The sequence below is a fragment of the Phacochoerus africanus genome, chromosome 1 (assembly GCF_016906955.1).
Source record: "Phacochoerus africanus isolate WHEZ1 chromosome 1, ROS_Pafr_v1, whole genome shotgun sequence".
Taxonomy (NCBI): Eukaryota; Metazoa; Chordata; class Mammalia; order Artiodactyla; family Suidae; genus Phacochoerus; species Phacochoerus africanus.
The window spans coordinates 112,768,357-112,785,705 of NC_062544.1; the positions used below are offsets into that span (position 1 = coordinate 112,768,357).

A 17,349-nucleotide genomic window follows, 5' to 3' on the forward strand; every position below is an offset into this window, starting at 1 on the left:
TAGTGACAACGCTGGATCTTTAACCTACTGAGCTATCAGGGAACTCCTGAATCAGGTTATCTTTTGTTGTTGAGTTTTAGAGATTTTCTATATATTCTGGATGTTAATATGTGGTTTGCACATATTTTCTCCCATTTGCGAGTTGCCCTTTTACTATGTTGATAGTGTTCTTTGAAGCACAAAACTTTTTAATTTGGATGAACTCCAGTTTGTCTGTGTTTTTGTTAACTCTGCTTTTGGTTTCATATCCAAGAGGTCATTGCCAAATCCAGTGCATGAAGCTTCCCCTCTGTTTCTTCTGAGAGTTTAGTGTTTGAGATCTTAAGTTTAGGTCTTTAATCCTTTTTTGAGATAACTTTTGTATATCGTGTTGAATAAGAGTCCCACTTCATTCTCTTTTGCATGCGGATATCCAGTTTTCCTATGACCATTTATTGAAAAGACTGTGTTTTCCACATTGAATGGTTTTGGCACCCTTGTTGAAAACCACCTGAGGATTTCCCTGTGGTGCAGCAGGTTAAGGATTTGGTGTTGTCACCATAGCAGTTTGGGTTGCAACTGTGGTGTATGGGTTTTTGTTTGTTTGTTTTTCTCTTTAGGGATGCACCTGTGGCATATGGAAATTCCCAGGCTAGGGGTTAAATCAGTTGCAGCTGCTGGTCTACACCACAGCCACAGCAACGCTGGATCTGAGTCACATGTGTGACCTATACCACAGCTCATGGCAACACTGAGCAAGGCCAGGGATTGAACCTGAGTCTTCATGGATACTAGGAACCTGTGTGCTGAGCTATGATGGGAACTCCTGTGGTGCGTGTTTGATTCCTGGCCCAAGAATTTCTACATGCCACAGGAATGGCCAAGAAGAAAAAAAAATACTTGACTATGTATGTGAGGTTTTTTTTTTGTTTTTGTTTTTTGTTTTCCTTTTTTTGTTTTTGTTTTTTGTTTTCCTTTTTTAGGGCCACACCTGCAGCATATGGAAGATCCCAGGCTAGGGGTTGAATCAGAGCTGTAGCTGCCAGTTTACAACAGCACAGCAATGTCAGGTCTGAGCCTCGTATGCTACCTACACCATAGCTTATGGCAATGCCAGGTCCTTAACCCACTGAACAAGGCTAGGGATCGAATCTGCATCCTCATGGATACTAGTAGGATTCATTACCACTGAACCACGCTGGGAGCTCTTATTTTTGGGTTCTCTGTTGCACTGCTCTCTCTCTGTCCTTGTATCAGTTCCACACTGTTTTGATTACTGTAGCTTTATAGTAAGTTTTGAAATTGGGAAGTGTGACTCCTCCAACTGTGTTCTTTTTCAAGGCTATTCAGTGTCCTTTGAAATTTCATGTGAATTTTAAGATGGGCTTCAGATTCAGATAGTCTTTTCTTTTTTTCTTTTTTGGCTGCTCAGAGGCATATGGAGTTCCCTGTCCACAGATTGGATCTGAGCCGCAGTTGAGTCCTACGCTGCAGCTGTGGCAATATCAGATCTTTTAACACACTCTGCTGGTCCAGGGACTGAACCCGTGTCCTGGTGCTGCACAGATGCTGCCCATCTTGTGTGTCATACCAGGTGCTCCTGGAATCCCATGGTCTTGAGTTTGCATATTGGCTTTTTCTCATAGTAGTTATTTTGTTGTGGACAAGTCTCTCAACCTATTCGAGCCTCAGTTTCATAAAGTGGGACTAGTAACAGATCTTATCCCATAGAGGACCTGGAATGATTAAATGAGAGAACCTGTGTCAGATGTGTAACAGTGGCAGAGTCAGCACTCAGCTGTGCTTGCCTTTATTATCATGTTTCGGAGAGTAGGAATAGACAGAAAAGTCTTTCCTAACTTGATGTTGTTATGATTTCAAACATTTGAGCAAAATAGCAGTAGTAATAATATTTAATGCATTCTTGCTTTAAAAATTTTCAAGACATTTTGGAGGCATAATTTACAAATACATATATATATATATTTTTTTTTTTTGGTCTTTTTTGTCCTTTTAGGGCCACACCCACAGCATATGGAGGTTCCCAGGCTAGGGGTCTAATTGGAGCTACAGCTGCCGGCCTATACCACAGCCACAGCAACGCAGGATCCTTAACCCACTGAGCAAGGCCAGGGATCAAACTCGAAACCTCATGGTTCCTAGTTGGATTCGTTTCTGCTGTGCCATGACAGGAACTCTATAAAAAATTCACTTATTCTAAGTGTTCATTTTGAAGCAATCATCATCACTATTCAGATTTAGAGTATTTCCAACATCTCAAAACATTCCCTAGAGTTCCCATCATGGCTCAGAAGTGACGAACCTGACTAGTATCCATGAGGACATGGTTTGATCCCTGGCCTCACTCAGTGGGTTAAGGATCCAGTGTTGCCATGAGCTGTGGTGTAGGCTGCAGACTCAGCTTGGATCCCACGTTGCTGTGACTATGTCTTAGGCTGGCAGCTGCAGCTCCAATTCAACCCCTAGCCTGAGAACTTTAATATGCTGCAGGTGCAGCCCTAACAAGCAAAAAAAAAAAAAAAAAAGAATTCCCTAGTTCTTGTTTGTTGTTAATCCTCACTTCCCACTCACTTCCCACTATGACTGCAAGTCCTAGTATCCACTGATTTGCTTGCTTTTTTTTTTTTTTTTTTTTGCCACATCTGCATATGGAAGTTCCTGGGCTAAGGATCAAACCCATGCCACAGCAGCGACACAAGTCACTGCAGTTACAATACTGGTCACAGCAATCTGCTGTACCACAAGGAACTCCCACAAAACTCACTTTTAAACTAGGACCCTGACTGTAATTTGCTGGTGTAAGGGACCAGGATATAAGTATATTTAAAGACTGGAAAATTTCTATTCATTAAAAAAAACACCAAACTCTAATGAAGTATTTAAATGTCTCCCTATAGTAATAAAGTCTAATTTGTACAAGAGCTTGAGATTCCCATGGGATAGTCAAGTGGCAGTTTCTTGCAGGCATTTGTACTTTTATAGGGAGGTCTAAACTGAAGATGGAGACGCGGAAATTATAAGCATAGAGCTGGTAGTTATGGTGGTTAAATTGGGAATGGATAAGATTGCCGGATGTCTGGAGTTCCCATTGTGGTGCAGCGGAAATGAATCCCACCAGGAATCATGAAGTTGTGAGTTCAATCCCTGGCCTTGCCCAGTGGGTTAAGGATCTGGCCTTACCATGAGCTGTGGTGTAGGTCACAGACGAGGCTTGGATACTTTGTTGCTGTGGCTGTGGTATAGGTGGGCTGTAGCTCTAGTAATGGGAAAAAACTTTTTTTTTTTTGATTGCCCAGTGTCTTAGCTTGGACTGTTATAACAAAATACTATAGACGGGGTGACTTAAACAATAGAAATTTCTCATAGTTCTAGAGGCAAGGAAATTTAAGATTAAGGTGCCAGCCAGCCAGTTTGGTTTCTAGTGAAATCCTCATGGTTTTGTATAACTGCCTTTAAAAAAAGGTATTTTTTTATCTTTGCATATTTTTTATGGCTGTACCCGAGGCATCTGCAAGTTACTGGGCCAGGGATTGACTCTAGGCCATAGCTGAGACCTATGCCACAGATAGGACAGTGCTAGATCCTGTAATCTACTGCACTGGGCCAGGGATCTGACATGTGCCTCTGCAGAGGTCCAAGCTTCTGTAGTTGGATTTTTTTTTTTTTTTGTCTTTTTAGGGCCGCACCTGTGACACATGGAGGTTCCCAGGCTAGGGGTCGAATCGGAGCTACAGCTGCCGGCCTACACCACAGCCACAGAACTGCAGGATCTGAGTCGTGTCTGTGACCTGCACCACAGCTCACAGCAACGCCAGATCCTTAACTCACTGAGTGAGGACAGGGATCGAACCCGCATCCTCGTGGTTCCTCATGGATTCGGTTCCACTGTACCATGACAGAAACTCCTGAACTAATGTTTAAAAGTGTGTGTTTTGCATGAGCGAGAATTGAATAGTTTACAAACAGAAAGGAAATAGCATAGTGATAATATAGGTCAAAGAGGAGTTAAAGGAGTACCCTGGTGGCCTAGTGGTTAAGGATTCATTGTTATCGCTGCTGTGTCTCCAGTTTGATCCATCGCCTGGGAACTTCTGCATGCGTTGGGTGCAGCCAAAAAAAAAAAAAAAAAGAAGAAAGAAAGAAAGAGTTGAGTGATAGGGCAAGGGCATATCCTTCAAACTACAGTCTTCAGTCTGCGGGTACACAAAAGCATTCCAGAGAGAATGTGGGCATGTATATATACATATGTGTGTGCATATACATTTTTTTTTGTCTTTTCCAGGGCTGTATGTGCGGCATATGGAGGTTCCCAGGCTAGGGGTCTAATCGGAGCTGTAGCTGCTGGCCTACACCAGAGCCACAGCAATGCGGGATCTGAGCCATGTTTGTACCTACACCACAGCTCACGGCAACACCGGATCCTTAACCCACTGAGCAAGGCCAGGAATGGAACACGCAACCTCATGGTTCCTAGTCGGATTTGTTAACCACAGAGCCACGACGGGAACTCCTGGGCATGTCTATTTTTAAAGTAATCAGTATGGAGTTCCCATTGTGGCTCAGTGGTTAATGAACCAGACTAGGATCCATGAGGATGTGGGTTGTGTCCCTGGCCTCGCTCAGTGGTTAAGGAAATGGTGTTGCTGTGAGCTGTGGTGTAGTTGCAGACGTGGCTCGGATCCCTCGTTGCTGTGGCTGTGGCATAGGCTGGCAGCTATAGCTCTGATTGGACCCCTAGCCTGGGAACCTCCACATGCCATGTGGGTGCTGCCCTAAAAAGCAAGAAAAATAGAAAAAGTAATCAACATGCAGAACTTTGCCTTCCATAAATACTATTCTTGGAGTTCCTGCTGTGGCACAGTGGGATTGGTGGCATTTTCTGGAGTGCAGAGACACAGGTTCTATTCCCCAGCCAGCACAGTGGGTTAAAGATGTAGTGTTGCTGCAACTATGGCATAGGTTGTGATTGGCTTGGATCTGATCCCTGGGCCAGACACTCCATATGCCTCGGGTGGCCAAAAAAAAAAAAAAAAAAAACTTTTAAGAATGATTCTTGGGGAGTTCCCGTCATGGCGCAGTGGTTAACGAATCTGACTAGGAACCATGAGGTTGCAGGTTCGATCCCTGGCCTTGCTCAGTGCCATGAGCTGTGGTGTAGGTTGCAGACGTGGCTCGGATCCAGCGTTGCTGTGGCTCTGGCATAGCTTGGTGGCTACAGCTCCGATTCGACCCCTAGCCTGGGAACCTCCATGTGCCGTGGGAGCGGCCCTAGAAAAGGCAAAAAGACAAAAAAGAATGAATCTTGGACAAGCTTGAGGCAATTTATTATCTTGCAGCCTCAGTGTTTACTTGCCTGGCAATAGCATTGGGATTTTATAGACTCTGGAAGTAACAGTGAAAGTCCTGTATTATGCTCCTACTCCTGCTGCTATTGACCTCTTAGAACACTCTGCCAGGATGGATTTACTTTGATCACCGAAAGTTGCAGTATAAATGTAATACAAGATTATTTAAGTACATATGGACTAAAAGGAAATGTTTTAGAATGGGAAGGTATATTTTGTCTTTTTTTTAAATTACTCAGTGAATTTATTACATTTGTTGTTGTACAATGATCATCACAATCCAATTTTATAGGATTTCTATCCCACAACCCCAGTGCATCCCCCCATCCCCCAAACTGTCTCCTTTGGAGACCATAAGTTTTTCAAAGTCTGTGAGTCAATATCTGTTCTGGGAGTTCCCGTCTTTGCGCAGTGGTTAACGAATCCGACGAGGAACCATGAGGTTGTGGGTTCGATCCCTGCGCTTGCTCTGTGGGTTAACGATCTGGCGTTGCCGTGAGCTGTGGTGTAGGTTGCAGACTCGGCTCGGATCCTGCGTTGCTGTGGCTCTGGCGCAGGCCAGTGGCCACAGCTCCGATTAGACCCCTAGCCTGGGAACCTCCATATGCTGCAGGAGTGGCCCAAGAAATAGCAAAAAGACAAAAAAAAAATCTGTTCTGCACAGAAGTTCTTTCTGTCCTTTTTTCAGGTTCCACATGTCAGTGAAAGCATTTGATGTTGATGTCTCATTGTATGGCTGACTTGACTTAGCATGATAATTTCTAGGTCCATCCATGTTGTTGTCTGTTTTTTATGTCTTTATTTTATGTTGAAAACATGCCATTCAAAACCAGATTGATTTGAGATAGAAGGGCTTTTTCTCTTTATCCTCTTGATAGCTCATAGAAATTGAACCAGTGTTTTTCTTGTGTTCACTTGAACAAGTATAAATTATGCAGGATTTCTTTGGTATCTGCTGCAAATTTGAAAACTATTCCCAAGCCTACATACTTGTTATTGTATTCAACTTTCCTGATAACTATTGCACAATTACCGTTTTGTATAAAATATTATAACAAAGTTATTTGGATTTTTAAAAGCAACTTACCACACACACACACACACACACACAAAGAATCAATTTTGGGCATTCCCTTTGTGGCTCAGTGGGTTAGGTACCTGATAGTGTCTCTGAGGATGCGGGTTCAATCCCTGCTCTCCCTCAGTGGGTTAAAGATCTGGTGTTGCTGCAAGCTGTAGTGAAGGTAGCAGATGCACCTTGGATCTGGTGTGGCTGTGGCTGTGGCATAGGCTGGCAGCTGCAGCTCTGATTCGACCCGTAGCCTGGGAACTTCTATATGCTGCAGGTGCAGCCATAAAAAGAAAAAAGAAAAAAAAATGAATCTTCTGAATGTAAAAATTAAAACTGAAGAACTCTTAGAAGGAAGCATAGATGGAAAGCTTTATGCAATGGATTTGACAATGGGCTCTTAGAAGATATGACACCAAGGGCATAGTCAACAAAAGGAAAAATAGACAAATTGGAATTCAGCAAAATTAAAAACTTTTGTGTTCAAAGAGCACTATCAACAGAGCAAAAAGGCAACCCATAGAATAGGAGAAGATACTTGTAAGTTACCTGTGTGATATGGGATTAATATCTAGGATATACAGAAAACTCAACAGCAGCAAAAACAACCTGAATTAAAAAATGGGCGAAGGACTTGAGTATACATTTTTCCAAAAAAGGATATACAAGTGGCCAATAAGCACATGAAAAGATGCCCAACATCATTAATGATTAGGGAAATGCAAATCAAAACCACAGTGAGATGCCACTTTATACCCATTAGGATGGCTAGTATTAAAAAAACAAACCAGGTGTTCCCGCTGTGGTGCAACAGGATCTCATTGTCTTTGGGGTGCTGGGACACAGGTTTGATCCCCAGTCAGGTACAATGGCTTAAGGATCTGGTATTGCCACAGATGCCAAGACTTGGATCGATCTGTGGCCTGGGACTCCATATGCTGAGGGATGGCCAAAAAAGAAAAAAAAAAAGCTAATTAAAAATGGATCTAGGGGAGTTTCCGTCGTGGCGCAGTGGTTAACGAATCCGACTAGGAACCATGAGGTTGCGGGTTCGGTCCCTGCCCTTGTTCAGTGGGTTAACGATCTGGCGTTGCCGTGAGCTGTGGTGTAGGTTGCAGACGCGGCTCGGATCCTACGTTGCTGTGGCTCTGGCGTAGGCTGGCGGCCACAGCTCAGATTCGACCCCTAGCCTGGGAACCTCCATATGCTGCAGGAGCGGCCCAAGAAATGGCAAAAAGACAAAAAAAAAAAAAAAAGAATCCAGCATTGCCGTGAGCTGTGGTGTAGGTACAGATGTGGCTCGGATCTGGTGTTGCTGTGGCTGTGGCGTAGGCCATCAGCTGTAGCTCTGATTGGACCTCTAGCCTGGGAACTTCCATGTGCCGTGGGTGCGGCCCTAAAAAGACAAAAGACAATAAATAAATAAAACACAAGAGAAATTTTTTTGAGTTTGGCATCAGCAAAGACTTCTATAAAAGATCCAGAAAGCATTAACCATAAAGAAAAAGATTAAAATTAATACCTGTTCTTCAAAAGATACTATTAAGTGAATGGTCAAACTATAGAACAGGGAGTAAATATTTGCCACATGTATCTGACAAATGCTCACTATCATTAGTCATAAGGAAAACAGGTTAAAGCCACAATGAGATACCAATACATTCTCACTAGAATTGCTAAAATTAAAGCCTCACAAAATTGGAGTTTCCGTTATGACTCAGTAGGTTAAGAACCTGACATAGTGTCTGTGAGGATGTGGGTTCAGTCCCTGTACTTGCTCAGTGGCTTAAGGATCCGGCATTGCCACAAGCTGCAGCATAGGTTGCAGATGTGGCTTGGACCTGGTGTTGCTGCAGCTGCAATTTGACCCCTAGCTTAGGAACTTCCATATGCTGTAGGCGCAGCCTTAAAAAATAAATAAATAAATAAAAGGCAGAGGAGGCTTGAAAACAATTAACTGACATCATAGTTCCAACCTTAAAAGCTGCTGACCTACAATGGGGAGGCTTTATTCCCATACCCATTGATTCGTTTTCAGGAAACCAAAGTCTTTATGTTCTGGGGCTTATTGTGATTATAAAGCTGAAAACTAAAGGAATTAGTGAGAAGGGCATCACTAAGAGTGCAGCTATAACTTAATGTGAGGCTTGCCATCTCTCAGGACCAGCTGACTCCCTTCAGCTGATACTGCTGTGGAATCATTTTTCACTTCAGCCTTTAAAACTCTCATTTGACTGCTTGATACTACTGCAGAGTTCTGTACCTGCAGCAGCTTCACTTGGACTTATATCCTAGTCTTCAGAACTTACCACACTGGGGCCCTTCTATTCATTGCTGTGTAGTGTCTGTTGGGAGTGGGATCTGGGCTGTTGAGGTGTCAGGCCTTATGCTTCGCACTTGCATGTTCACTGCCAGCCGCAGTTGTATATGAAATTAATGTTTTAGTATCTCTTATTTTCATTTTTCACTTTTTTTTTGCCTTTGTTTTGGGGGGACCACCTGTGGCATATGGAAGTTCCCAGGCTAGGGGTTGAATTGTAGCTACAGTTGCCAGCCTATGCCACAGCCACAGCAACGTGGGATCCGAGCTGCATCTGAGACCTACACCACAGCTCATGGCAACGCCAGATCCTTCACCCACTGAGCGAGGCCGGGGATCGAACCCGCATCCTCATGGATCCTAGTCAGTTTCCTTAACCGCTGAGCCACAACGGGAACTCCGCCCTTGCCCATTTTTAAAATTGAGGTTTTTTTTTTTGTTTGTTTGTTTTTTGTCTTTTTGCCTTTTCTAGGGCCACTTCCCGCGGCATATGGAGGTTCCCATGCTAGGGGTCGAATCGGAGCTGTAGCCACCGGCCTACGCCAGAGCCACAGCAACGTGGGATCCGAGCCGTGTCTGCAACCTACACCACAGCTCACGGCAACGCCAGATCGTTAACCCACAGCAATGGCAGGGATCGAACCCGCAACCTCATGGTTCCTAGTCGGATTCGTTCACCATTGCGCCACAACGGAAACTCCCTAAAATTGAGTTGTATTTTTATTATTGAGTTATAAAATGTTTCTTTATGTATTCTAGATATAGGTCCCTTATCAAATATATGATTTGCACAAGTTTTCTCCCATTCTGTGGGCTGTCTTTTCATGTTCTTAATGGTGTCCTTTTAAACAGAATTTTAGGAGCTTCCTCTGTGGTGCAACAGGATCAGCAGCATCTCTGGAGTGCTGGGATGTGACTTCAATCCGTGGTCTGGCACAGAGGATTAAGACTCTGGCATTGTGGTAGGTGTGGCTTAGGTCATGATTGTGGCTGGGATTTGATCCCTGGCCTGGGAGCGCCATATGCCATGGGGTGGACAAAAATGAAAAAACAAAACCCCAAAAACACAGAATTTTAAATTTTGATGATATCCAATTTATCTCTTTCCTTCTGTTGCATGTGCTTTTGGTATTCATCTTATTCAAGAAACCATTTCCTAATCCATCATCATGAAGATTTATGCCTGTTATGAGAATTTTATAGTTTCACTTCTTAAAACATTTAGGTTTGATTCATTTGAGTTAATTTTTTGTGTGTATCTTTTTTTTAGGGCTGCATCCTTGGTGTGCAGAAGTTCCCAGGCTAGGGGTTGAATTGGAACTGCAGCTGCCCATGTACACCACAGCCACAGCAATGCAGGATCCTTAACCAATTGAGTGGAGCCAGGGATCAAACGCATGTCTTTGTGGATACTAGTCAGGTTCATTAACACTGAGCCACAACAGGAACTCCTCTGTTTCCTTATTTATATTCTGTCTGGTCAATCAATTCACTATTTACTTCTCCCTTTAGTTCTTTCAGTTTTTGCTTCATATATTTTGAGGGTCTGTAATTAGGTGCTAATATTTATGATTATTTATCTTGGTGTTTGTGTGCGTGTGTGTGTGTATTATATATATATATAAGCTGCAGTTGCAGGCTTACGCCACAGCCATGGTAACACTGGATCAAAGCTGCATCTGTGACTTATACTGCAGCTTGAGGAGATGCTTGATCCTTAACCCACTGATTAAGGCCAAGGATCACACCCAAATTCTCACGGACACTTTGTTGTGTTCTTAACCTGCTGAACCACAATGGAAACTCCCAGGAGCTCTTTTTTTAAACTTTAAATTAATATATAATGTCCTTCTTTATCTTTTGTACCTTTTTAAATTTAGTCTATTTTGTCTGATATTAGTACAGCTACCCAGCTCTTAATTGGTTACTATTTTCGTGGAATATTTCTTTTCTGTCTTTGCACTTTCAACCCATGTGTGTCTTTGGATCTAAAGTGGGTTACTGTAGATAGCATATAGTTGGATTATGGGGTTTTTTTTTTCCCCTTTTTTGGCACCCCTGGAATTCCCAGTCTAGGGATCATATTTGAGTTGCAGTTTCAGCAACACCAGATCCTTTAACCCACTGTCCCTGGCTAGTGATCAAACCTGTGTCCTAGTGCTGTAGAGATGCCACTGTTCCCGTTGCACCACAATGGAAACTCCTGGATTATGTTTTTTTTTTTGTCTTTTGTCTTTTTGTTGTTGTTGTTGTTTTTGTTGTTGTTGCTATTTCTTGGGCCACTCCCACGGCACATGGAGGTTCCCAGGCTAGGGGTCGAATCAGAGCTGTAGCCACTGGCCTACACCAGAGCCACAGCAACGTAGGATCCGAGCCGCGTCTGCAACCTACACCACAGCTCACGGCAACGCCGGATCGTTAACCAACTGAGCAAGGGCAGGGATCGAACCCGCAACCTCATGGTTCCTGGTTGGATTCATTAACCACTGCGCCACTACGGGAACTCCTGTGTCCATTTTTTAAGATTACACATGTAAGTGATATCATGTGATGTTGTCTTTCACTGTCTAACCTCATTTAGTGTGATAGTCTCTAGGTACATCCATGTTGCTGCAAATGGCACTATTTCATTCTTTTTTTATGACTGAGTAGTATTGCTTGGTATATATGTACCACATCTTCTTTTTGTTTTTTGTCCTTTTAGAGCCACACCCGCGGCATATGGAGGTTCCCAGGCTAGGGATCGAATTGGAGCTGTTGCTGCCAGCCTATGCCAGAGCCACAGCAACACGGGATCCGAGCCACGTCTTTGACCTACACCACAACTTACGGCAATGCCAGATCCTTAACCCACTGAGCGAGGCCAGGGATTGAACCCGCAACCTCATAGTTCCTAGTCGGATTTGTTAACCACTGCGCCATGATGGGAACTCCTGTACCACATCTTCTTTATCCATTCTTCTGTTGATAGACATTTAATATTGTATAGTTATAACAATTTAATTTGAATGTATAACAACTTGAGTTCAATAGCATATGGAAACTCTGCTTCTGTACTGTTCCTTCCTTCCCTGTTATTGATATTACAGATCACATCTTTATAAATTGTGTCCCATTAACCTAGATTAATAATTTTTTAGGCTTTTGTAGCATTTATAGTTACTCTTGTTTTCGTATTTAGTGGAGATCTTTGTTTCTTCATGTGACTTCGAGTTAATGTTTAATGTCCTTTCTTTTAGCATTTTTTGCAGGGCCCATCTAGTGGTAACAGATTCCCTCTGCTTTTGCTTATCAGAAAACATCTTTTTTTTTTTTTTTTGTCTTTTTAGGGCCGCACCTGAGGCATATGGAGGTTTCCAGGCTAGAGGTCTAATTGGAGCTGTAGCCACTTGCCTGCGTTGCAGACAGAGCAACTTGGGATCCAAACTGAGTCTGCAGCCTACACCACAGCTCACGGCAACGCTGGGTCTTTAACCCACTGAGGGAGGCCAGGGATCGAACCTGCGTCCTCATGGATACTAGTCAGATTCATTTCTACTGAGCTACAACCGGAACTCCAGAAAATATCTTAATTTCTTCCTCTTTTTTTTTTAGGGCTGTGGGTGCAGCATATGGATGTTCCCAGGCTAGGGGTTGAATCAGAGCTATAGCTGCTGGCCTACGCCACAACCACAGCCACAAACTCCATATCCGAACCTCAACTGCGACCTATACCACAGCTTGTAGCAATGCCAGCCAGATCCTTGACACACTGAGAAAGGCCAGGTGTTGAACATGCATCCTTGTGGATATTAGTTGGATGCATTACCGCTGAGCCACAGCAGAAACTCCCCTCTTCTCCTTGATTTTTTTTTTGTCTTTTTGCCATTTCTTGGGCCGCTCCCGCGGCATATGGAGGTTCCCAGGCTAGGGGTCGAATCGGAGCTGTAGCTGCCAGCCGACGCCAGAGCCACAGCAACGCGGGATCCGATCCGTGTCTACAACCTACACCACAGGTCACGGCAATGCCGGATCCCCAACCCACTGAGCAAGGTTAGGGATCTAACCCGCAACCTCATGGTTCCTGGTCGGATTCGTTAACCACTGCGCCACGATGGGAACTCCTCTCCTTGATTTTTGAAGGAGAGTTTTCCTAGATAAAGAATTTTTTGCTAATCTCTTTTTTCAAAGACTATTTCTTGTTATGTGTGATTTCCGACTCTGTTCTTTTAGCCATTGTTCATCTAATGTGTTAACCAAAATTTCCTTGAAAGTCAGGAACTCAGACAGATAAACAAAGACAATCAAAACACACCCGGAGTTCTTACTGTGGTGCAGTGGGTTAAGGATTCAGCTTCAGTGGCTCGGGTTGCTGTGAAAGTACAAGTTCAATTCCTAGCCTGGCTCAGTGGGTTAAGGATTCAGTGTTGCCATAGCTGTGATATAGTTTGTAGCTACTGCTTGGATTCTATCCCTGGCCCAGGAACTCCCATATGCTGTGGGTGCGGCCAAAAAACCCAACCAAACCAAAAAAAACCACACCAACAAAAACAAGAGAAGAACAGAATAACCACCTCTCTTTGCTTTTGCAGGTTGGTTCTGTGCTGGTGCACCCCTGGGCTTGCTCTGAGCCTAGAGATCAGCCTGAGATGAAAGGTTAAAGTCTTCTCAGGTCTTGTCTGATCATATGTCATACCTGGCTCTGCTTGTGGCAGTCTAAATTTTCCCATGTACATGTTGCCTTGGAATGTCCTAATTTCCCAAAGTGTTGTCACTCAGATTTCTCCAGGTCTGTAGTCTGCTTTGTAACCTTTATTAGCAGTGCCTGCTGCTTTCTCCTCAGAGTTCTGAGTTAGGTGAAATAGAGACAGTTACCTTGCATCAGTCCTTCAAATATGACCCCATAGAGATTTGAACAGATGTACAAAATTATTTGCAAATCAGGTTTCCCTTTGTGGAGAAGAGCTGGGAACTGGGCTTCCACTGCTTCAAGATCAAAACCACTTGTCATGCTAGACAGAGAGGGTGGCAAGGATAAGTGAAAACACAAAACTTTCCTATCATTTTGAGGATGGCTTTTTCTTGATTGGTTGTTATAAAGCTTTGACTGTTTTCTAAAGCTTCAGCAAAGTTGGTTCAGACTCTTCTTTTTTGAAGTTTTTGTGGAGGAATGAAGCTTTGGAATTTCCTAATCTGCTGTTTTCTGACATGTGGGTGGTTTTCATTCTTGATAGTGTACTTTTATGCACAAAAGTTTTCAATTTTTTTGAAGTCTATTTTATTTTTTTCTTTGCTTGTGCTTTTGGTGCCATATTAAGAAACCATTGTCAAATCCAAGGTCATGAAAGTTTGCCTCTTTTTTAGTAGCTGAAGCACAGGTCCTGCAATGACTTCTCCATCCGACTTAGGTTACTCGTCTGTCTTCAAAGCGATCACTGTGTTGAGGGTAATAGACTATTCTGATTGGCCAGGCTGAATAGTTTAGGATCAGTCTCATGGCCTGAGAGTGATGTTTATGCTAAGGTGCTCTTTCCAAGAAGAAATGTAGAATGGGTGCTGGGAATTTTTTTTGTTTTGTTTTTTTGTTTGCTTTTTAGTGCTGCACTGTCTGTATATGGAGGTTCCCAGGCTAGAAGTTGAATCAGAGCTGTAGCCGCTGGCCTACGCCACAGTCACAGCAACCTACACCACACTACACCACCACCACCACCACCACCACTACTACTGCTACTACTACACTACACTACTGAGCTGAGTCTGAAACCAACACCACAGCTCACGGCAATGCCAGATCCTTAACCCACTGAGCAGGGCCAGGGATCGAATCTATGTCCTAATGGATACTAGTTAGATTAGTTTCTGCTGAGCCATGACGGGAACTCCAGTGCTAGAAAAATTAGTAAGCAGTGTAAGAATATTGCTTAGTTCATTAAAAAGTTGATTGTGCCCTAGAGTGTACATTTTAAACTTAAAATGTATTTTTCTTGTTATAAATTAATACATAAATGTTTAAAAATGACTACCAAAAATACCCCTGCTGATATGGTCTCTAATAAGTCAGGTGAAAGGAAATTGGTTTAGTCTTTACTTCGTGTTCCAGTGGACTTATTTTTTGTGGCTTGTTTTGTACAGGTACTGCTATAACCAGAGTTTGGTAGCAAAGGATCTACTTATTGGGCCCTCTTGACATAGAAAGAAATGTGGGGGGATTCTCGATCTGCTAACAGAACAGGACCTTTTCGGTAAGTCTTAAAATTTGACTAATGAAATGTCAGTATTTTATTGGTATAGCTATAGTGGCCTGCCATAAAGAAGGGTATTTTTTTTGTATGTAGAGATAGCTCTGATTTTTTAGAAGTAGAAACTGTTTTAAGAATTTCTAGTCATGGGAGTTCCTGTCATGGCTCAATGGTTAACGAATCTGACTAGGAACCATGAGGTTGCGGGTTCGATCCCTGTGCTTGCTCAGTGGGTTGACGATCCGGCGTTGCCGTGAGCTGTGGTGTAGGTCGCAGACGTGGCTTGGATCCCGTGTTGCTGTGGCTCTGGTGCAGGCTGGTGGCTACAGCTCCGATTCGACCCCTAGTCTGGGAACCTCCATATGCTGCAGAAGCGGCCCTAGAAAAGGCAAAAAGACAGAAAAAAAAAAAGAGAATTTCTAGTCATTTCTAAAGTGATTGTGAGACTGAATACCCAGCATGCCAAGTATTTAAACATTAAAAAAAAAACCTCCCAATTTTTACAAATATTTTCTCTTTTAGCAAAGTAATACATAACTTTACTAATAAGGAAAGCTAGCAAAAATGTACATAAATGTTTCATTAAGTTCAGTAACTCATGTCTAGAATCCAGAGCTGTGTCTTTCCTATGACATATGTGGTATTTCAGCTACCATAAATAGTTCTGAGAAAGAAAATTACTTGGTGCAGTTTTCTAAGCTACATTTCAATTTTAGGAGTTACTAGGTACAAAGATAAGTGAAGAAGGTGGTACCATTCAGTTGTAGATGGATTATACTTTAGATTTGTAGGGAGTTAATTTTTTATAGCCAATATAATAAACACTGATGATAAACTTTTGCATTGGAGTTCCTCCGTGACCCAGTAGGATAAGGACCTGGTGTTGTCACTGCAGTGGCACAGGTTCAGTGCCTGGCCTGGGAACTTAACACACGCCGTTAGTGCTGCCAGACAGAAAAAAAAAGAAATACTGAAAACTTTTGCATTGTGTTCACAATTAATACAGTGCTATAGAAATGTGATTTTTTAAAAAATGGCTTTAATTGGTGTATGGCGAAGAAATCTGACTTTTATTTTTTTATTTTATTTTGTCTTTTTGCCTTTTTCTAGGGCCACTCCATGGCATATGGAGATTCCCAGGCTAGGGGTCTAATTGGAGCTGTTGCCACTGGCCTACACCAGAGCTGCAGCAACGCAGGATTCAAGCTGCGTCTGCGACCTACACCACAGATCACAGTAATGCCAGATCCTTAACCCACTGAGCAAGGCCAGGGATCGAACCTGCAACCTCATGGTTCCTAGTCAGATTCATTAACCACTGCGCCACGACGGGAACTCCGAAATCTGACTTTTAAAGTTAAACATTAAAAAATATTTATGCTCCAGTTCAAACTTCTGTTACTAATAAATTTTCTTTTGGATTGGCGGTCTACAGGATTTTATTGTGTACATTGATCAGATGTTTTATTATTCTGAAGCTTGGTGTTCCAATGAAAAATTTAGGTAGAGAATTAAGTTTAAAAAATGCACATGGGAGTTACCATTGTGGCCCAGTGGTAACAAACCTGACTAGTATCCACAAGGACTTGAGTTTGATCCCTGGCTTCACTCAGTGGGTTAAGGATTCAGCATTGCAGTGAGCTGTGGTATAGGTCGCAGACTCAGCCCATATCTGGCATTGCTGTGGCTGCGGTGCAGGTTGGCAGCTCTAGCTCTGATTTGACCCCTAGCCGGGGAACTTCCATATGCTGCTGTTGAGGCCCCAAAAAGACAAAAAAAAAAAAAAAAAACCCAAACAAACACCATATGATATTTAGTAAAGCTAGTTTCATGAACAAAGGGGTCTTTATTTTCTGCTTAATAGTCTTTACAGCAGTGGTGGTGAGGTGTTCCCATAGTGGTGCAACAGAATCAAATCCAACTAGAAACCATGAGATTGAAGGTTCGATCCCTGGCCTTGCTCAGTGGGTCAAGGATCTGGCGTTGCCATGAACTGTGGTGTAGGTCACAGACGAGGCTCTGATCCTGTGTGGCTGTAGCTGTGGCATAGGCTGGCAGCTGTAGCTCCGATTTGACTCCTAGCCTGGGAACCTTCATATGCTGCGGGTGTGGCCCTAAAAAGCAATGAAATAAATAAAATAAAGCAGTGTGGTGATGCTGGATATGTTTTTCCTTTCAAAATATTAAGATCTGGATCAGTGGTCAAGAAACTACAACTTGCAGCTTGTTTTTGTTTTATTAGAACATTGCCATGATCATTTGTTTACAAATTGTCTGTGATTGCTTTCATGCTGCAATGGCAGAGTCAAATAGTTGTAACAAACTGCAAAGCCTCATGTAATTACTGTCTGATTTTTTATGGGAAACATTGCAGATCCCTAGTCTAAATTAGTGGGT

The 17,349-nt window shown here is 42.8% G+C and overlaps 1 protein-coding gene across 4 annotated transcripts in view; it reads left to right on the forward strand.

Annotated features, from left to right (window-relative positions):
• The window catches only part of RBM6 (RNA binding motif protein 6), a 120,260-nt gene that overhangs the window by 4,849 nt on the left and 98,062 nt on the right, over positions 1-17,349 (forward strand). Inside the window, exons 2-3 of one of the 4 annotated variants that reach the window (XM_047774680.1) lie at positions 9,587-9,696; positions 14,846-14,955. The exons of 1 other annotated variant lie outside the window; for it this stretch is intronic. In XM_047774680.1, the coding sequence (XP_047630636.1) occupies positions 14,912-14,955 (44 nt within the window). In that variant the 5' untranslated portion in view covers positions 9,587-9,696; positions 14,846-14,911. Of the gene's footprint in view, positions 1-9,586; positions 9,697-14,845; positions 14,956-17,349 lie in introns of those variants that run through there. 2 more of the 4 variants (XM_047774677.1, XM_047774684.1) reach the window with 2 other exon arrangements.